This window comes from Carettochelys insculpta, chromosome 17 (genome assembly GCF_033958435.1).
Source record: "Carettochelys insculpta isolate YL-2023 chromosome 17, ASM3395843v1, whole genome shotgun sequence".
Classification (NCBI taxonomy): domain Eukaryota; kingdom Metazoa; phylum Chordata; order Testudines; family Carettochelyidae; genus Carettochelys; species Carettochelys insculpta.
In genome coordinates this window covers 26,681,788-26,704,008 of record NC_134153.1, presented here as the reverse complement: position 1 = coordinate 26,704,008, position 22,221 = coordinate 26,681,788, and the positions used below count along the sequence as shown (strand labels likewise).

Here is a 22,221-nt window from a genome sequence, read left to right as displayed (position 1 = left end):
TCACCGTGGGCAGCAGCCCTTAGCCCAGGGCTTCTGGCTGCTGCTGCTGCAGCTGGGGGTCCGTGCTGCATATACAGGGTCTGCAACTAGTTGTTGGCTCTGTGTATCTTGCACTGTTTAATGAAAGTGTGTCTGGGAGGGGCCCTTTAAGGGAGCGACTTGCTGTTGAGTCCGCCCCGTGACTCTGTCTGCAGCTGTGCCTGGCTCCCTTATTTCGATGTGTGCTACTTTGGCGTGTAGACGTTCCCTCGCTGTGCCTATTTCGATGTTGGGCTGAGCAATGTCGAAGTTGAACATCGACGTTGCCAGCCCTGGAGGACGTGTAGACGTTATTCATCGAAATAGCCTATTTCGATGTCGCAACATCGAAATAAGCTATTTCGAAGTTGGGTGCACGTGTAGACGTAGCCTAGAAGTCCAGAAATGGAAATCCTTTGTGGACAGTTACACAAGCCTGAGTGACCTTTTGAATTTAGGACAAACAGTAAAGTTCCAACCAAATTACAGATGGGATCATGGATTCAGACATCCCTGCATTTTTATATGATTTGAGGTTCATGGTCCAGATCCTATGTTTGCTGTGATCATTTCTCACTGTGGCAATAGTGGAGCACCTTTGTAATAATAAATTAATAGGGTCTCTTCTGGAAGTTTAGTTGACAGTCCTAGGAGGGGTTAACTGTGTGACTACATCAGACTAACTCAAGAAGAAGTGTTCTGCATGCAAGTAGGAAAAAGAAATATATCTTCAGATAATCAATCACCTATCAACACTTATGAAAATAATGCAAGAAGCATTCACTTTGATGTTCTACCTTCAACCCACTACTGAGCTCATGGGACTAGTTGGCTACGTCTACACGTGAAGCCTACATCGAAATAGCTTATTTCGATGTAGCAACATTGAAATAGGCTATTTCGATGAGTAATGTCTACACGTCCTCCAGGGCTGGCAACGTCGATGTTCAACTTCGACGTCGCGCGGCACCACATCGAAATAGGCGCTGCGAGGGAACGTCTACACGACAAAGTAGAACACATCGAAATAAGGGTGCCAGGCACAGCTGCAGACAAGGTCACAGGGCGGACTCAACAGCAAGCTGCTCCCTTAAAGGGCCCCTCCCAGACACAGTTGCACTAAACAACACAAGATACACAGAGCTGACAACTGGTTGCAGACCCTGTGCCTGCAGCATGGATCCCCAGCTGCCGCAGCAGCAGCCAGAAGCCCTGGGCTAAGGGCTGCTGCCCACGGTGACCATAGAGCCCTGCAGGGGCTCGAGAGAGAGCGTCTCTCAACCCCTCAGCTGATGGTCGCCATGGCGGACCCCGCTATTTCGAAGTTGTGGGACGCGCAACGACTACATGGTCCCTACTTCGACGTTGAACATCGAAGTAGGGCGCTATTCCTATCCCCTCATGGGGTTAGCAACTTCGACATCTCGCCGCCTAACGTCGAAGTTAACTTCGAAATAGTGCCCGGCGCTTGTAGCCGTGACGGGTGCTATTTCGAAGTTAGTGCCGCTACTTCGAAGTAGCGTGCACGTGTAGACACGGCTGTTGATTAGCAGAGGGGAAGGTTGGGAATACAGGAGAATAAAGACACTGTCTAGGTTTAAAGTATGGACTCCCTCCAGCAGTGTGTGAGACAGCTAAGTGGGGGAAATCTGACCCTCACATCCAGAAATTAGGAGTATCCGGGAAAGAGACCTGGTAAGGGTCTCTACCGGGGGTGGCAAGATCCTATGTAACATCAACATTTATAATCCTTGTTTGCTTGTGTTACACTTCCTGCTATTAACATAAAACAATATTTTTATTTAAGAATGGTGTCTGCTCACTGTATTTACCACTGGTTACTAACTGACAAAGCGAAGAAACACATTAGGACTAGTAGGGGAAACCAGCAGGTGCTGAGCCTAGTTGGTTGAGTGAGCATGTTTGATGTACAGGGTACTGTAGCCCAGAAGATGGCTATCTGTGAGAATCACATTTCCAGCTCCAGAACAGGTAAAGACACCAGGTCTGACACTAGCAGGGGTACACTGAGGCAGAGAGTGGGTCCGAAGAACATCCCAGCCATGTAAGCATGACAGCACCTGTAATCTTAAATGACACTGCAGAAAATCATCATGAACCCTGGTGTGATGTCAGAGAATTGGATGGTTAATTGTAAAGGCAATGATCATGAGCAAGAAACCTGCCAAATGTACAGCGGAGCCACTAAATGACAAAGGCATTACAAGGGCAGTCAAGGAGGTTGAGGATATTACAGAAAATTCTTTGCATCAGTCTCCACTGTAGAGGATGTTGTGGGGAGAATACCCATATCATGGCTAATCTTTTGAGGGGCAAAATCTGAAGGATGTCTCCAAATTGGGTGTCAGTGGAAGAGGTTTCAGAACAAATTACTAAATTTAAAAGTAATATGCCTCAAGGATCTGATGATGTTCACCCAAGAGTTCTGAAGGAACTTAACTATGAAACTGCAAAGTCAGAATCTGAGATAGAGCGGAACTAAAATGCTGACTTCAAATACCTCCCACATCTGGGGACATGTGGCTGTAGATTCAAGCTTAAAATCGATGACCCCAACCTAGCTCTGTAACAGGCCAGTCTAAAGCGTTGCACCAAAAGAACTCCATATTTGGGGAAACTTACATTTGGATTTTAGTTTTATGGATCCTTCCAAAATAGCAAGTAAAGGCTACAGAATGTGTTGGGTATGTGCATGTGATGTTTAGGAGCAACCCTTTTGGAAACAAACTCTCAGATGCTTTGCTTGTACCTCTTATCTAATGACAGACCCTCAACATTGTGACGCCGCATGTTCGGCCAGAAGATTGCAGCATTGGCCTCTTGCCAAGAAACCATGACAAGAACCGCTGCATGGATGTGCTGCCCTTGGACCGCTGCCTCCCTTTCCTTATCTCCGTGGATGGTGAATCGAGCAACTACATCAACGCTGCACTCATGGATGTAAGCACAGCCTATGGGCACTGTTAGCAGTGGCACCAATTTCAATTTGTGTCAGGTTTGTTAGGCCTCAGTTCATTTCCATGCTTGTGAGAACTCAGTGAAACACAAGACATGCTAGTTTTTGGGGCTCCTTTGGCTAACATCTTGCACCTAGAGCTACGCCATGCTGAGCGTCGTATGTTCACATAGGCGCCGAGCAAGCAACATGGAAAAAAATTAATCCATGCTTGGCACCCACAAGCAGCCTGCTTCTCCTTCCCTCCCAGTGCCTCCCATCCGCCATCAGCCTTGCCAATCAACTCCTGCCCCTCTATCCCAGTGCCTCCCACTCACCGCAGTCAGCTATATCCCAGTGTGCTGGAGACACTGGAAAGGGGAGGAGCAGGCGTGGGGTGTGCTCACAGGAGGAGGTGGAACTGGTTGGGAAGAGGTGGAGTGGGGGTGGAACGAAGCAAGACACAGGGGTGGGAGCTTGGGAGAAGGAGTGGGGCAGGGCTGGGAGGAGAAGAGGGGAGGTTGGGTGAAGGGGTTGCTCAGGGGGAGGTTGAGCACTTCTGGAGCTGAGAGGAATCAGGTCTCTGTGCATGTCCATACATGTGCAGACATGCCTCAGTGATGTTCTGAGACCATTTTAATGAGTTACTAGTTCGTAATATTGGGTAGCTCTGATTCCTTTATAGGCAGAGATCTTTACTGAGCAATAGGCCCAGGGAAGAAAAGTCTGGGGTAGGGTGAAGTGAAGCTACACACGTACACACACGGACTTTACACAGTAGAAACTAGTTGGACCAGTTTCCATGTGCTACGTTAACTTTGGCATTTAGACAGGATACCTTGAAAGGACATTGCTCTGAGAGTGTTTGTAAATCTGACATAAAGTGAAGAGTTGCCATTTCTTCCAGCCAACATAGAGAATTGGTTTGGGGCCTATGTGTGTGTGTTTTGAATAGTGATGTTCCTGTCTTTTAAGGAGTTAAATGGAGAATTAGTTGCTGGCAGAATTTGAATATTTATTCCAGAGACATTGTCCTTGCACATTTGCCTGAACCTGTCTTTAATTATCATTTAAATTGTGTTTTGTTTTGTGTTTTGGCAAATCTGCAAAATCACAGTGGTTTTTCTCTGGTTTTGCAGTTTTCTGATGTCCCAGGCCCACCAGGAAATACCTAAAACATAACAGTGTCTTGCATTTCTATGGCACCATTTGTACCGCACTGTTTCATATCCACAGATTGCTTCCCTTGATGTTTTTTTCCTCCCCCTTTTCCTATTTACCTTCTTATAGAGAGAGCAAGACAGTGCTCTTGAAATAGACACAACCTGCAACATCCAGATTCCCAGTACTTTTTCCTGGGGGACCCTGGGAGTGGAACTCCTTCTTTTTCCACTAGTTTTTTTTTTTTTTCCACAGTCATGAATACATCATGGAGCCTAGTTTCACACTGTGTGGAGTGGTTCTGTCATAATCCAAAGTTCAGCATCAAATAAATTAAAGTTCTCATTTACCAATCTTCATTTATTTCCTTCTCCTCGAATTCACCCTGCGGGATGAGCCCTTTTGCATGTAGCCTCTTTGTGGGGAGTAAAGGGACCATGAAGAGTCCTAAGACAGTGAAATCCCCCAATGTCCCATTTAGTTTTGATCGCCCTTTTAATGAGCAGGAGATGATCTCTCCTCACAGGCTGACAGTTTCAGGGCCAACATTGTAAACTTCAATCTTATCTTGCAGCATGTGAGAAAGATATTATAGGTGAGATAAATGCACACAGCAATTTATGAGCATTTCATAAAGTCTCAAAATGAAATGCATTATTGTAAATCTAATTCCCATCTTAACCATGCCAACATCCAGGTGAAATGGACTGGTGTCCAGCAGTTGAATTTGCCACTGTTTAGCTGAGACCTAAAACCTTGGCAAAAGCTGGCACCTGGTTTGCCAGCATCACACACAGAATAGTCAGCCTGTCCTATCTTGCCTTTATTTGAATCACCGCCTCTTTCTGGGTGTTGTGAAACTTGCCTTGCTCTCAGGCAGGGCACAGCTGCTCAGTTTTACTTCTCACCTTGCTCATTTCCCACTTGTATCAGTTGCAAGTGCCTCCATTATTATTTTCCCTCCAACTTTCATCCAACTGCTCTTCCCTTGCCCTCTCCAGCACATGCTCAGTGGAGCAATGGCTCACCCCTCCACAAAAGAGTTAGCCTGGAACCTGAGAGATTATCTACACTTACGCAGCAGGTGCACCACTGTAGCACTCAGTGAAGATGCTGCCTCTGCCAATGGCAGACCTTATCCCTTGGGCATAAGTACTCCACCGCCCTGAGAGGTGGTGGGCAAAATCCTGTCGTTTCTGGATTCACTGAAGCACGGTCTTCTGTGCTAAAGACGAACAACCGCTTGCACATGTGATCCCCTTTCATCCTGTCATCTCCCAAGTACTCCATGAACATTCTGGGTGCCTCTCAACGCTCTTCAGGGCCAGGAATGTATAAGTGGAAGCATTGTACAAATAACCTCAGCGTGTATCAGCTTCGCTAAGGAACTTGTACATGAGTCACAGGGCAGAGTCAGGATGAGAGTTCTAGAGCCAGTCCTCTGAACGCTGCCCCACACTCAGTCCCTGAGAGGATGCTGCCCAAGCTGAATGGGCCAACTCTCTAGTTTTCTGCTCCCGGGAAACAAAATCAGAGTGAGGGGTAGCACCTGGACTGGTTTCTAGCATCTAATGCAACGAGAAAAGAAAACTGAAAAATTCTGCCTTTGCAGCAATTATTGGTTCATTTTAATTAATATTGTTGTTGTTTGCTGACTCCCAAAACATAAATAATTTATTTGGCTAATTTCCTGTTCTTTTGACACTCCTCTAATGAAATGTGTTCATTGGGAGCAAAAGTCTCCCATTATGAGGGCTTCATTCACTGCACAGTGATAACAAGGAAGCGGATGTGTGATTTGTATCATCTTAGTTAAATGGCTCAGATTGTATAGCTCTCGCCTCCTGGGTTTAATAATCATCTAAATAAAAGTGGATTGATTTTTTTAACTAATCTTTTCTTTTATTAGAGCCACAAGCAACCTGCTGCCTTTATTGTTACCCAGCACCCTTTACCTAACACTGTACCAGATTTCTGGAGGCTGGTGTTTGATTACAACTGCTCCTCCATAGTGATGTTGAATGAGATGGATGCCGCACAGGTAGGTAGATATCTAATAGCTCTGTCAAGCAGCCTTGTTGACCAAACAAAGGAGCTTTAGGTATCTCTGGCTTCTGTTCAACAGGCAGAAAAATTGTGAGCAGAAGGAAAACTGGATGGGAATGGGTAAATAACTCTATGTATGATCGTCACCCACAACCAAGCGTGCCAGGAAGTCCACGCCTTTCCACACACACACTTTTTAAAGTGAAAGGGCAGTTGTTTATTTTTTTACCAGCCATAAGGACCAGTAATGTAGTACGGGGTAGAGAGGAGTGAGCGGGAGTAGAATGTTTTGGGGGAAGAAGCAGCATGGAAGCAGGGCCTCGGGGAAGAAGAGGAGATTTGGGGAGAAGGGGCAATAGGGGCAGGGCACAGGCGGCAGGGGTCTGGTGTGGGTGCTTCTGCCCTGCCACACTTTTAAGGTTTCTGCCCAAAACTCAAACTAAACTTTGTGGTTAGAGAAGCCTTGCTCAACACTTTTACTCATTGCTCTTCATCTTTGCCAATTGCTTTCCATGCACAGTTAGACCCGTAAATGTTAGAACTCTCTCAACAAGCCTGCTCTGGTGGGAGGCTATTGCCAGTTAAGTGGCAGTGGGGCATATGTCAGCTGATATGACACTGCCTTTTTTCTTGAGATCACCAGCCCCATTGCACAGAGTTGGGAAGTTTCAATAGTTGGCATGAGATTGTTGAGAAGCGCATGTTTTGCATGAGTTAATCAATGGGAAACACAGAACTTTCTGAAGGATCACTTTAATTGCACCTGTCAGGGCAGCAGAAAGGCAGGAGGGAAGTGGGTACTTAATGCACAATTTATGTTGTGTAATTGTTCTTTTGGGCAGTGGACGTAACATTTTCAGTACTAGGGCTTGCAGGGCAAAGTCTGGTAACTCCTCCTATTCCACTAGCATTTGCAGTCACTCTCATGCTGGGTGGTAGCATAGGAAAGGAGCGGGTGATCACATATTGTGTAGGAAATTTACTGTTTGACATTACAGCTTTACCCAATGTAGATCTTGTTAAGCAGCAGAAGTGCCTTCAGGCAGTTGGCACTTTATAACTAAATTCTTCATCTGCTCGTCACTCTCTCCAAAATATTTCCCCCTTGAAGGCAGCAGTTATGATGCCCTTTATTAGTGCTAATGGAAAAACCAATCAAATTCTCTTCAGGGGGATTCTTCAAGCAGAATGAATGATGTGGGATCTGATTCTCTTCTACTCCCCTCTGTATTAGGTGTCTCCAGTTCAGCTTTATAAAGACCAAGCTGCATGTGTGACCAGTTTTCCAAGTCCTAAGTATCTGAAATCCCAGAAACAATTTTGCTAGGATGCAGCATGGAGTCCCCTGTGACTCGTTATCTTTTCTCTGATTCATCAAACCTGCTTTTATGTCCTGGGAATGAATCCAAAGTAGCTTTTAATCTTGTTGGTTGCCCAATAAACTGAAAGGAAACAGTGCTGCATGTTATCTGGAAACACAAAATCTCTTCTTTGTTGTTTCACATTTAGAGTCTAGAAAAACGCAATCCCCCAGCATGAGAGCTCATGTATTTTTGCTGCCACCTTTCACCATCAATGAATGCCATATCGTGCTTTGCTTTTCCTTGTTGCACTTAATGGAAAGACGGGGAGATTTGGTGATTAACTTTAAAATGAAAATAACACAGTCCTCAAATCTACTAAAGTCAGTCATAGACCAGTGCCAGAAAGACACTTCTAGACCAAGGGATGAATGACAGTTTTAAAGTGACATACTTTGTGAGCCATCCGCACAAGGAATTAGTCATATATCACTTAAGTGAGTGAGATTTCTGCAAGGAAAAATCAATTGTATCAGGATTTTGAGCTCACCGCACTATCTTTGTACGCCATGCTACTTCTCTATTTGACCACAGTTATCTAAAGAAAGCATTTATGCCATAATTGTCATCATCTTATCGGAGACAAATTGTTTTAAAATGTAATTACGAAGGCCAGCGTGTGTGTGATAATGACATTTCAGCATCCCAGAATCATTCTGCAGAACTTCAACAAGTCTATAGGAGGCTTTTCTCTGGTTGGGTGGGTGACACAGAATTGCAGACAGGGTGCAACTCTAGCAGCTCCTATGTCACACCTAGAAATGGGCTATCCCTCTCCCAATTCTTATGCAGTAATTATTTCTATATCATCATAGTACAAAACTATAAATGTGTGATCTTCTGAAAGTGAGAGCTGTAATTCAATCCCTAGTTTTGTTCATGTACTTGCACAAAGATCCTATATTGAAACAAAAAAGCAGTCATGTAACACTTTAAAGACTAACAAAATAATTTATTAGGTGATGACCTTGCGTGGGACAGACCCACTTCTTCAGATCATAGCTACACCAGAACAGACTCAATATATAAAGCACAGAAGTCCAAAAATTGTTATCAAGGTTGAGAAATCAGAAATATTGTTATCAAGATTGACAAATCAAAAAAGCAGAGGGACAGCAGTGGTGGGTGCAGGGGGCGAGGGGGTTAAGAGTTAGATAAAACATCAAAGTATGTAAAAGAGTCCTTATAATGGGTCAGGTCATTGCTGTCCCTGTTCAAACCACATGTTAATGTGTCAAATGTGAATATGAATGTTAGTTCTGAGCATTCCTCCTGTAGACGGTTGTTAAAGTCCCTTTTCAGTAGAACACAAACTCTCAGGTCTTTAACATAGTGGCCCATTCCATTAAAGCGCTGGCTGACAAGTTTGTATATTTGGAGTTTTTTGATGTCTGTTCTATGTCCATTCATTCTTTGTTGAAGAGTATTTGCAGTCTGCCCTATATACATAGTGTGTGGGCATTGTTGGCACGTGGTGGCAGATCCTATACTGGTGTGTATGAAAGGGGTATCATATTGACTATGCATGGAAATGGCTGAACACAATGCAAGAACTACACAGCTGGGACTGTCTTGAGTTCTGAGGCCTTGATTTATGAAAACCAACTTTGTAATGCTGGGAATTGGAAAACTTTTTCACCTCACCTTCTGTTCAGCTCTGAGTTTAATTTCTTAAATTGCTTGTTGAGTCCGCGTCTGGCTGACTGCTAGAACCAATGCTTTGGGAGAACACAGAGCCCATCTGAAAATCTGAAGGCGGACTAAATCCAGCCTTTGAATGAAGATTGACCTATATAAATCCTGATTTGCCTTTGCCTTTCACAAAAAACTGCAACAAGTGCAAAGGTGCGTGAGTTAAGAGGAGTACACCCCCAGCCAGTGCCAGTGACCTGTGCATGAAGATCTAATGAAAGCTCAAGTTTTATGTAACATGCATGCACACACTCCAGGGCTGCTGGTGGTGATGATTGAGCCTGGAAGTTGAATTCCAATTCAGAGGAGCCTCCTGAAGTTATAATACTTACTGAAGATTTTTCCAAACTTTCCTAGTTTAAAACAATAGTGAAATATACTCACAGTAAAGGTGTTCTGATGAGATTACTGACACGCTTTTTGGCACTACCCAGTTCCTGCCAGGTTGCAGATACCTTTATTGTAGTCCGTCTTGCTATATTTTGGCACATCTGAATTCAGCCAAAACCATCAAATACAAACATATAGTGTTCTTTAAACTGACCTAGCTTTTCAAAATTAAAAAAACACACGAAAGATCTGGGATGTGTACATTTTCACAGCAATTTGGCTCCCTCTTCCTTTCCCAGTGGCGAGCAAACTCAGGATATAAAAATTTTGCTGCATGGAAAAATAAAGGTTCCACTTGGCTTGAACTAAGATTAATCTGCTTGGTATTGTTTCCTCATTAACTCGAAACACAAAACCTCTGTGCTTCATATTAAATTCATTCACAGACACTAGTCTGTTAACATTCCTTTTAAATCTTTAACCTAAATGAAACTTTGTCAGCCATTTCGCTGTGCACAAATTTCATTAAATTTCATGCACACAAACACATACAGAACCACGCCTTTCAAAATTTATGCTTTCATGAAAATCAAGGAAGTTCTCTTCTGAGTAGATATCATCAGTAATGCCATGTTTAAAGTTCCAGGACAGGGTACAGGGTTAGAAGAGAGAACTAATAGTTTCCTAGCCTGAATGTGACCTGCTTTTTATTTCTCTTGCACCTTGATTAGCTCTGCCTGCAGTACTGGCCAGAGAAAACATCCTGCTGTTATGGGCCTATCCAGGTGGAGTTTGTTTCAGCAGACATTGATGAGGATATCATCAATAGGATATTCCGTATCTGCAACATGGCCAGGGTAAGATCAGTGAAATCCCAGATGTCCTATTTATTCATTCATTAGTCCTGACCTGTAAAATAGTTGCTCATGCAGACAAGGGACACGGTTCAGGGGTGCCGCCGAATTCCCAGGCCAGGTACAAAATTCCATTGCAGGATTTTCTTGCTGCTGCTGGAGGTGGAATATTGTAGCTGCACCCCGCTCCAGGAGGTAGAAGGGTTTTCAGTGAAATCACAAGGGTTGTGTCTGCACTAGCTCCCAACTTTGAAGGGAGCACGGTAAGTTGAGTGTGGGCAGATTATTAAAGAAGTGCTGCAGTGCATATGCAGCACTTCATTAAACTAACTCTCCCCCGCAGCAACTTCGAAGTACCAGCTTGTGTGTAGCCAGGGCTAACCTGCAGGTATTTCAAAGTGACCGGGCTACTTTGAAGTCTCTTTACTCCTCAAAATTTTGGCTAAACCGTTGAAGTTTCTCATGGCCACTATGTCCCTATTAATAAGGAATGGTCATCTTTGTAAAATCTTTTCACTCACCACCCATTAGTGCCATCTGGGGAAAAATAGCCCAGTCCTGCTCACAAACTGGGGTTATCTGTATAATGGACAAAGCATGGTCATTGTGCTGCTGCAGTGGCTAAACATGGTGTTGACTTTGTTACTTCAGTACAGAGTCCCCACCCAGTTAAATACCACCCCTGTATTTCCTGTTCCTCTTGCTATGAGTAATGGAGGTACCAGATGGCCTTTGAAAATGATCCTGCTGCCCTATGTATCTGCCTCCGAGTCTCAACATAGGCAACAGCTGGATTATGCCATTTAAAGAGACAATCGTAGGCTGCTCTGTGCTACTGGTAAAATTGCCATGACCTCTTTTCCTCTCTTGGGCTTCTGAGTGACTGAAAGTAGATACTTTATCCATTCTTCAACCAGGCAGTGGCTGTATCTCTGAATGAAAATGGCCATCTTCAGAGTTCCGCTTCCTCCTCAGCCTTGTAGCAATCTCAGAGCTAATGTCTCTGAACAAATAACTTGCTTGTTCCAAACCTGAAACATGAAGTATTTTTTTCTTCCTCTGGAAAGAGGGGACAGCTTTACACCCTGTTGTGCTATGCATCCTTTTAGCCTGTAGCTTACTTGTAGTCATATCATTATTAACTAGTGAATTCATTAGTAGAAATAATTACATCATTTGTTGATGTTAAACAATGCATCTGTAACCTGTAACCACCACCACCCCTTCCCCCCCCTCCACCCGTGATTCCCCTGCTCTCCCTCACTGCCTTGCTGATCGCACAATGGATAACTATTTGTTTTAGCCCCAGGACGGATACCGTATAGTGCAGCATTTGCAGTACATTGGCTGGCCAGCTTACCGGGACACCCCTCCGTCCAAACGCTCCCTCTTGAAGGTGGTCAGACGGCTAGAGAAGTGGCAAGAGCAGTACGATGGGCGAGATGGACGCACTGTTGTTCACTGCCTGTAAGTATGTCTGGAAACACTTGTGAGCCAAAGGTACAAGGCAAAATAAATTTGGTACATGTGTGGAAATCAGATGGCCAGCCCGCACCAGAGCTGGGAAAACTAGGTCAAATTGCATTCAAGTGGTACCTTGATGGTGATGGATCACAATATTATGTGCTGCTATTTCCACTGTAAGGCATAGAGAGTGGTTACAACAACTGCTGCTTATAGTATCTAATTAAATACTGAGCCGTTTTGAGCTGTCTGGTGTCCCAGAGATCACGTACATTATGAAAGTGGCAAGATTACAAGTGGCTTCTGTATATCCCTGTTTGATATCTGAGAAAACTGAGACGCAAAGACAGAGCTAGCTTTAGGGGTGGGCAACCCAGGCGACTGCCCAGGTGCATCATGCGGCAGTGCAGAGCCGTAAATCACCAGGGCCGTGTCTACATGTGCCCCAAACTTCGAGATGGCCATGCAAATGGCCATCTCGAAGTTTACTAATGAAGCGCTGAAATACATATTCAGCGCTTCATTAGCATGTGGGCGGCAGCGGCGCTTCGAAATTGCCGCCGCTTGCCGCCGTGCATCTCGTCCAGACGGGGCTCCTTTTCAAAAGGACCCCGGCTACTTCGAAGTCCCCTTATTCCCATCAGCTCGTGGGAATAAGGGGGCTTCGAAGTAGCCAGGGTCCTTTCGAAAAGGAGCCCCGTCTGGACGAGACGCGCGGCGGCAAGCGGCGGCAATTTCAAAGCACCGCTGCCGCCCACATGGGCTACGTCTACACGTGCACGCTACATCGAAATAACCTATTTTGATGAATAACGTCTACACATCCTCCAGGGCTGGCAACGTCGACGTTCAACTTCGACGCTGGGCAGCACCACATTGAAATAGGCGCTGCGAGGGAACGTCTACACACCAAAGTAGCACACATCGAAATAAGGGTGCCAGGAACAGCTGCAGACAGGGTCACAGGGCGGACTCAACAGCAAGCCGCTCCCTTAAAGGGCCCCTCCCAGACACAGTTGCACTAAACAACACAAGATCCACAGAGCCGACAACTGGTTGCAGACCCTGTGCACGCAGCATGGATCCCCAGCTGCTGCAGCAGCAGCCAGAAGCCCTGGACTAAGGGCTGCTGCACACGGTGACCATAGAGCCCCGCAGGGGCTTGAGAGAGAGCGTCTCTCAACCCCTCAGCTGATGGCTTCCATGGCGGACCCCGCTATTTCGATGTGGCGGGACGTGGATCGGCTACACGGTCCCTACTTCGACGTTCAACGTTGAAGTAGGGCGCTATTCCCATCCCCTCATGGGGTTAGCGGCTTCAACGTCTCACCGCCTAACGTCGATGTTAACATCGAAATAGCACCCAACATGTGTAGTCGTGACGGGCGCTATTTCGAAGTTAGTGCCGCTACTTTGAAGTAGCGTGCACGTATAGACACGGCTATGCTAATGAAGCGCTGAATATGCATTTCAGCGCTTCATTAGTAAACTTCGAGATGGCCATTTGCGTGGCCATTTCGAAGTTTGGGGCACGTGTAGACGTAGCCAGGTGGGCAAAGTGACGTGGATGCAACGAACCCTGATGTCATTCCTTGCTCCCCTCTTTGCAGTCAACTGGGGCATAGGGTGGAGGGGAGGGAATGCCAGCTGTTCCTTACAGTCAGGTCAGTTTCTCCATGTGGTCACAGGAGGGAAGTGTCAGGATGCCATATTCCCTAAGGCCAGCTCAGGGGAGGCGAAGAGACTTGGAAGACATCATCACTAACTAGCTTATGACCGTGCGCAAGTCACATTTCTATATTGTAATCCTAAAGCAGGGATCTGCAATCTGAAGCTCTGGAGCCAAATGTAGCTTTTTAAGGACTCCTTTGTGGCTCCCAACACTATAATTGCAATGTAAAAAAAAAAAAAAACCAAACGGATTATTTTCGATTAACAGTGAACATTTAAAAGCCCAACAATGAACAACTCATCTGTAAATAGCAAATGATATGTGACCTCAAACATTTGATAACTCCCCCTTTAATATGTGCAGTACATTGAGGATATGATACTGTATCTGTGTTTTGATCGCATTGCTAATGAAGTCTTGATTTTGAAAAGGAAGCTTGTAGAATTCCTGCTGTGAAGGGCAACACTCATTTTAAGAAAGAAAACTGAAATTAAACATGTAGTAAAATTGGTACAATTAAAGTAGGTTCAGGAGTGAAAATCAGGACAATCGTAAAGTGTGAGGAAATAGAATATGTAAAAAGTTTGTGAAGATCCTGCAGTATACATGTATCATATTACAAATCGTTGTCTGTGCACTATTCTTAAAATGCTGGGGGGGTACAAAAAGTATGGTTTGGCTTTATTTATTAAGGATCATCTCATATTCACATGCATCATGACTCCTGAATTACTGAGTTTTTACCAAATTAAAAAAAATTACTCTTATTGCTATTTTGGTTGCCAACCCCTGCTCTAGGCTTCCTCATCTTTATACCCTCCGAAGCTTTCTTCCTGCAGGGAAGCCTGCTTGCAGCACCTCCATGAATTTGCATCTGGGAAAGCACTGTCTTTTGCCGGGTCCTTGACTCATGAGCCCGTCTCCCACATCCCTTTATAAACTGCCTCTTTTCCTCCCGGCCCAGGAATGGCGGTGGACGCAGTGGCACCTTCTGTGCCATCTGCAGCGTGTGCGAAATGATTCAGCAGCAAAACATTATTGACGTGTTCCACATAGTGAAGACGTTACGGAATAATAAATCCAATATGGTGGAGTCTCTGGTAAGTCCCCGCACCCACACCCTTACCTCCATAGGGTGCAGTGATTAGGAATGAGGTTAAAAGCAACCAAACCAACAAAGTGAGTCGAGGTTTGCCTGTTGTGAATTCGATCAGCCAGTGAGAATGAATGATTTCCCTCAAATGTGTCTGAGTGCTGCAGTAGGGACATTCCTGCTATGATGAATCCTCAGTATCATGACTGCACGGGCGTATCTTTTCCTTCCAGTTACATTGCCTCCTTTTTGTGCTATGCTGGAAGTGCCAGCAAAGCGCAGCTGGGTTGACAAGCTATTAAATGTTTCACTCCCGGAGTCAGTCTTCCCAGCTGACATGGAAATGGGGATGGAGGAAGTCAGGATGTTAAGAACTCACTCTCTTTTTCTTTCTCTTTCAGGAACAATATAAATTTGTATACGAGGTTGCACTGGAATACTTGAGTTCATTTTAGCCTAGCAAAGTGGGAGACCTACTGGATTCCAGGATCCCAAGTTTGAAGGATGCCTTTTCCCTGCACTAAAGGCGCTGATGGGTGTGGGGAGGGTGAGGCTGTCCACACTGAAGCAAGAGAGAGACTGTGCTTACTTCAATGGCATGGGAGGACGAGGCAATCCCTGTGTTTGCTGCTGCCTGCTTTCTATTGGAGCATATACCGCTTCTTAAATAACCTCGTGTACAAATGGCAAAGCAGGAGATGGGCTGGAAGACTGCTTTGTAATCCCCTCCAACCTCTTCTCTGCCACTTTGGATGTGTATTTTTGCTCTCCTTGATACAAAGGAACAGATACTGGGATATTGTCTTTTAAACAGCTCCTTTTTCTGTTCTCAGATCCCATCCTTTAATGTTTGAATTTCATGCATCAGCCATTTGGAAAAACAAGAAAACCACAGGGAACGTGAGACTTTTTATTACAATTAATTCACATGAACTTTTTTTTCTAAAAGTAAAAATACCATCAACAAGAAGTTGAAATCCTCCCCCTCCTTCCCCTTCTCCCTAGACATGACTAGTGGTGGAATTAGAAAACTGTTCATGGATCCACTGTACCAACTGCTACACAAGCTTTTCTTTCCATCTTCTGCTTGACTTCCAAGACTGCGAATGGACTGGTTACAGCTCTCCAATTCAGGGTAGTATCAGTACTGATGAAGCAAATAAGAAAAACGGGTTTTGCAGCCATTTGATCAAGCAAAACCCCAGTCAAATCAATTGCATTTGATTTGTAGCTTTGCTAATTTCTACCACATTGTCCAAGCATTGGCTGGGGTGCAGTGTCTTTTTAAAAAGAACATAAAGTGGATGCCTGTTGATGAGGATATTAGCCTCTGCAGCTAAGATCAAGTGTAGATTACTGTAGCATCTAGTCATGGACCACAGTCCCATTGTGCCAGGTACAAACACAGAACAGAAGGATTATCTCTTCCTCTGAATTTAAGTGGCTGTCTACAATATGCAGTTAATTTTGGGTTTTACTTTCACTTTAGCCCAACCTTCTTCTCTACCCTCCACACAGGAAGACCTCTGTCCTGACTGTGAAGAAAGGTTTGCACCCAGGCTAGTTGGTCCAGCTGGGCATGTGAATTAGAATGCAGGTTCCTCTTTAACTCTGTCCAAAATCTGGCCTCTTTGAATGGAGGATTCAGACTTAATCACCCATGTGCTGACAGCCCTCCAGTGCGCTGCTCACAATTCCCCGCCTCTGGACAGAAAGCTCTTCTGCGATTGGCACAATTGACCAGAAAAGAATGTTAGTCTGCACTGCCACTTTCCTGTATTGTAGCTTTGTGGCTCAGGGATGTGAATAAAAACCCTCACCCACCCCCCATAAAGACACCAAGTTACAGCAGTTTAGAGCTCCAGTGTAAATGGGCTTTCAGCATTGGGACTTGCACACTCAGTGCAGTTAGCTATTCCCCTTGTGGCCAAGCTGTCACTTTAAAGCACTGCCACAGTTGCAGTTTAATTTTAGAAATATAGACAAAGCCTTAGAGCATCTCAAAATAAACAACACACCTCCTGGGACACATAGGCGACTGCAGGTGTACTGAGGACCCACTAACATGGGTAGATCTTTTAGTGGCATTGCTCACACCTGGTTGCTCTGATTGCCCAGCTTAACTGTGCATTGTAGACATAGCCAAAGTATGATCTTAATTTGGGTATTGGCCACGCTTTCGATACTGTCTGTTCCCAAGCTGTTGTACAATCAGACCTAACTGCATGATTATCCAGCTCGCCAGGCCATCAGATTTCTAAATGGTAAACCATTCAGGCTGGACCAGAGGTTATGCACATTAAACACACACAGCTAGTTTGGCACATGTTTGTTTCACGAAAAGGTAGGAAAAATGTTTCAGCGGATCGGGAATCTGCCTCACAAGCACAAAGGTATTTTCTTTGTTCAGCTAAAATGTTCATAGAATTCCTGTGGCACCTTATAGACTAACAGATTTTTTGAAACATAACCTTTCATCGGCAAAGACCCACTTCATCAGATGCATGTGAGAATTTCCACTATATGAATATGAAGAAATGGGTCTTTGTACACAAAACTTGATTTTAGCTAGGTCAACTCCAGCTATGCAATTCTCGTAGATGGTTTTGCATACCTGAAATTGATTTTTCACTAGTGTAGACCAGGCCTCAGTATATAAAGAGACGAAGGGTATTGTATGGAAGGAAGTTCTGAAATAATGTTTATTGCAGTCCAGGTCTCCATACCACAGCATAGCAAGTGCTGTCACTTCTTCTCATACACAAATACTTGAAAAGAAAGACCAAACAAAACAATGAATGTTACTTGGATGTGTTTGGAACCCCCCAAGGCCCCTATAAATCCTCATTCTCTCACCCTGTCTGAGATTCTCCATACATAATCCTTTATGTTGAATAGTAACAGAGAGGGAGCCGTGCTAGTCTATATACTATCAAAACAAATCTACTTGACTGCTTCTTCGTTTTGATAATCCTTTATGTGATGCTAAGATCAGAAGAACACTGGTCATATCAAGTCCCAGTTTCTGTAGCCCCCCTACCTCTGGGCCCAAATGGAGAGGTCAGGGCATAACAGAAGAAAAAGAAAGTAGGAGAGCAAGTACACAGGGAATCAGGTGAAAGAAGGGGCACTCAAACTGAGGCCCTTGAAATTTGAAGTATCAATTGTTTGTAAAACTGAGCCCATGATCAAGTGCCCACCCAGGCATGTACATCACTTCAGTATTCATATATGGCTATGGGGTTGTGGGGAGAAGCAAGCTGCCACCAACAGAAAATTTTAATTGCCTTGAAATTAACATAAACAGCTCAGCATTTTCCAGCAGTAAAACTCCTGTGGTACAATTACTCTGGATGATGCCTCTGTGCTATATCCATGAACAGTAGACCAGACGCTGCCAAGGTTACCTCAGAAGTTTACTTATGGGCCTATGTAACAGGTTTGGGCACATGCCCCTCAGCCTTTGTCCTCTTTTGAAGCCACAAACCAGTCAGAGACCTTCCTTCTTATGCAATCATCCATGTCTGTGTCAGTTCCCACCACCGTCTGTATCCAGAGGTGTAGTCCCGTCAGCTCAGGAACTGTTACCATCTGCAGCTAGCTGGGGAGACCGCCCATCTGCTCCCTGGCTCCTCCCCTTCCTTCCAGGCTTATGTAGCCCAGTGGCTAACAAGGCCTGCAGCTGTTTCCCATTTACCTTTCCTTTTGGAGCTGGTGTGGCAAAGCTCTCGCTCACTGTTCTTAGCCAGCGGTCTATCACATTCCTCTCCCTTAACAGCCACCAGGTATGGCCAGCCTCAGTCCCTCCTCCGCTATAAGTGGAGTCCCTCTGGAAGAGCTCCTTGCCCTGTTTCAGGGACATCTTTTAGGGGTTCCTTTGCATTCCATCCACTGAAAATACTTTGGTGGGGTGGGGGGATGCCCCCATAATTCTGCCTCCACCCACAGGTATTCACACCAATCACATCCCTGCAGGCTCCCCTTTTCCTGTGCCACCTTTACTCCAGAAAGAGATTGATCCCTTTGTTTTAGTGCAGTCACCCAAGTCCTTTAGCACCATGTCAGTTCCCACTGCCTCTATATACAGAGGTTCAGTCGTGTCAACTTACGGACTGCTACCGTCTGCAGCTAGCACACGAGCACCACCTTCCACTCCCTGGCTCCTCCCCCTTCCTCTCTCACCTTTACTTCCTTCCTGCCAGGCTTATATAGCCCTGTGGCTAACAAGCCCTACACCTGTTCCCCATTTACTCCTCAGATTTGGGCTTCCTCAGACAGCTCTAATTATCCATCCTGCTGGAGCTGGTGTGGCAAAGGTCTGGCTCACTCTCCTTAACCAGCAGTCTGTCACAGCCTGTTGTGCTTCCAAATGTTCTTTCAGTCTCTTCAGGCCAGAACAGATGTGCTTGGTGTGAAGGTGTGTGGGTGGAGATAACAGTGAGGCAGATACAAATCTCAAAATGGCTCTTGGCTGTACATTAACCCACTCTTGGTCACCAGACAGGTTTGGATATTGTGTCTCAGAGAGGACCTGGATGTGTCTGTCATCCTTTCTTTTCTCCCTCTCTCCAGTTCATGAGCCCAGACTGAGTGGCCAGGTAATGAAAAGGTAAACATGACCCATTTGATTTAACAATGACAGTGATACTTCCCAAATGTTATTTATTTAAATGTTGGTGTTCTACAAATTTCTGCCATACATTTAACAAGATGCAAGTGTTACCTCTTCACTGAAGTGATAGCTCCAGAAGAACTTGGCACCTCATTCTCCGGCTGCCGAGCCAAGTTTATAAGCGAGCCAGCAGCATCAAGTGGTGGGCTGCTGCAGTTATACGTGGTGTCACTGGAAACAACCACCATGCTCTATGTTAAGTTAGAGCGCATATCAAAAGTTGCCCTGCTGTTCCAGGGTTTTGCCAGTTTATAAATAGTATACTATAAAAATGTAACCTTTTTTCATCATTTAAAACAGGAGTATGGGGTAGGCTTTTTTTAGATCACAGCAACTTTCAGCAGAGGAGCTGCTCTTCTATGTTTGAAGTTGGACTGCTCAGATGTGAAAATCTGTTGTGCAAGTTAAGACATATAATTTTCTTACCATAATACCAAATGTTTGTGCCACTGAAGTTTATGACAAAACCCTGGCTGACAGCAAAGCACCCCTATTCTTGAGACTTTACTTGCTGAGTTAAAAAAAAAATTGCCTCGGTCTGTGAAAACCTCCACTCTACTTTGGGAACTACGCAGATTAACTCACAGTTTCAAGTCCAACTGAAATGTTTGGCAGCACCTTCAGTTTGTAGAAGGGCTTCATTTGTAATGTAAGCTATAAACGTGAGAGGGCATGGGAAGATTCAGCACAAAAATGAGTGACAAATGCTGGCAAATGTAAAGACTTTCCTGGCAGAACAAATGCTTGGTGTGAGGGAAAGAATCAAATGAACCAAAATGAGAACCATCAAGGCCTGTACATTTATAACTAGTATCCACCATCTGGCTGTATCATGCTTTGGGAACAGAAGGGGTGGTTCATATAGAAGTCCGTACTCCCTAGGACTAGATCTGATGTTATGTACACTGGGTACAGGACTAGCATGATCGAGAACTGTTTGCTGGTTATGTTAATCAGCCAGTGGTTTCTGACTGAAGGCCTCTGGGACTCACATTCATGTGAAGGTGCTGAGAGGCTCAGCAGCATTGCCACCCCTCGGGATACTTTTATGAGTACAGCTACTCTAAAAGTCATCCCAAGGCAAATGGTGAAGTTAAAAGCTTTGAACAGCATCAAGTGATACCCCTAATGTGTGCAAAACAGACCTGGCATTACCCTTTCATCCTCGTCAGTCATTTTCACTGGTCCAGACAGGATGGTGTCCTTCATGCCAGAAGATTTAGCTACAGTCTCACTGTGTTCAACTCATTCAAACTGAATCCGCCTCCCCATTGACTTTGTTACCATCCTGCTGAAACTGAAACGTATGAGTCTCACCCAAAGGTTCTTTACTGGATTTGTTGCCACTTCACCCAGCAATACTGAAAAAGCATCTGGGTAAGCAGCATCCTGTATCAGCTGTTAGATTCCTGTTTTAACTCCCCAGATGCAACTATTTTGCTTGCTGGGGGGAGTGTTGCATGAGAGCTAAAATCTCTTGGACGTTGCTGTCCCCCCCAGTTCTCATGATTACTGGTAAAGCTCACTTGTATAGTTTGGATGTTTGATAGACAAAGCACAGTGAAAAAAATACTAAAAACTCAGCACTGTGCATTCAGTGGGTTTTTTTTTTCCTTTCTGGCTTAAAAGAAGGAAGGTAAATAATGTCAAGTCAATGAATATCAGATATATTTTTGACTGTACATTACAGTGAAGTGTACTTTTTTTTTTTTTTACAACTGCGAATCCATCTTATTTATTCTTGTAAATGTTCCCAGACAATGTTTGTAATATGGGCTGTGTTGCAAATCCATACAATAAATCTGTGATCCAAGATTAATGGTTTACTAAGAGATTCTTGTATTGATGCCTTTTTTTTGTGGGGCGCGAGGATAGGGATGAAATTCTGCCAGCATAAGTGGTAGAAAGATTGTGAAGACAAGCTGGGAAAGGTGGTGAGAGACCTGCTCATTGTAATGCTGATGGGTACATGACTTTACATGATCCTTAAGGCTCACAACAGAAGCAAAGAGAAGGGGTCAACATACCAGCCATCCTATTCTGGCTAAGATGTTCACATCTGCTATTTGGTTTGGATCTTGCCGTGTAGGAAAACTTAGTATTTATGAAAGTTAAGGACGCAATTAACACCTCCTTTGGCTAAAAAAGTTTTTCAGAGCTTTCCCATCAATAGTTTACTATTTGATATTCAAATTTAGGATGTCTCCTGTAAAAATACTGCTAAGACTGTGGTGGATTTTTTCCCCACGTCTACTGTGGACTAAAATGAGACCATCAGAGAACTTTGGAAACAAATCAGCTGGAGGCTCATGGTTTTTGCCACTGTAAACCAGCAAAACATAGGGATTTGCATCTCTCTGTATGATTCAGTTGTAGAAAGGTGAAGGCCTCAGACCATGCAGCACAGGCTTGGTCTGAGGCCTAGCTAACAATGGACAAAACATGGCTGACATCAAGCAAAGCTAAGCTGTGAACGAGAGGCATGTCCCAGATAACAGAACGTGGCACAAACTGGGCTGAGAGTGCAAAATGCTAATGGGCAATCAGCCAATGTACCGAACAATTACTGGTACTGGTCATAAGTTGAAATCACAAGGTACCACCATCTCATTAAAAAAAGCCTTGGTACCAGCTCCTCACAGATACAGGAAAGCGTCTAAAAAGATAGCATGATGGATAGAGATGCTCTAATCAAACCACAAGGTACATGATGATGGGTGGTAACCCGACAACGTCAGCAGTGAGGTGTGATTGTTTGTCCCTGTGTCTTGTGGGGTACAGTCTTTGTTTGACCTAGGGCCAGTAGAAATTTCCCACTGACTGTGTCATTGCAGCAAGCACATACGTGCAGTGGTTCACTAGAGTCTACTGACAACTGTTACTGTACTTTGCTTAACAATAA

General features: G+C 44.6%; 1 protein-coding gene across 1 annotated transcript in view; it reads left to right on the top strand.

Annotated features, from left to right (window-relative positions):
* The window catches only part of PTPRT (protein tyrosine phosphatase receptor type T), a 700,719-nt gene extending 679,699 nt beyond the window's left edge, over positions 1-21,020 (top strand). The window contains exons 28-33 of the mRNA XM_075011494.1: positions 2,806-2,979; positions 6,045-6,176; positions 10,296-10,421; positions 11,722-11,885; positions 14,519-14,654; positions 15,049-21,020. Of these exons, the coding sequence (XP_074867595.1) occupies positions 2,806-2,979; positions 6,045-6,176; positions 10,296-10,421; positions 11,722-11,885; positions 14,519-14,654; positions 15,049-15,102 (786 nt within the window). The 3' untranslated portion in view covers positions 15,103-21,020. The remainder of the gene's footprint in view (positions 1-2,805; positions 2,980-6,044; positions 6,177-10,295; positions 10,422-11,721; positions 11,886-14,518; positions 14,655-15,048) is intronic.
* The last annotated feature ends 1,201 nt before the right edge of the window (positions 21,021-22,221 follow it).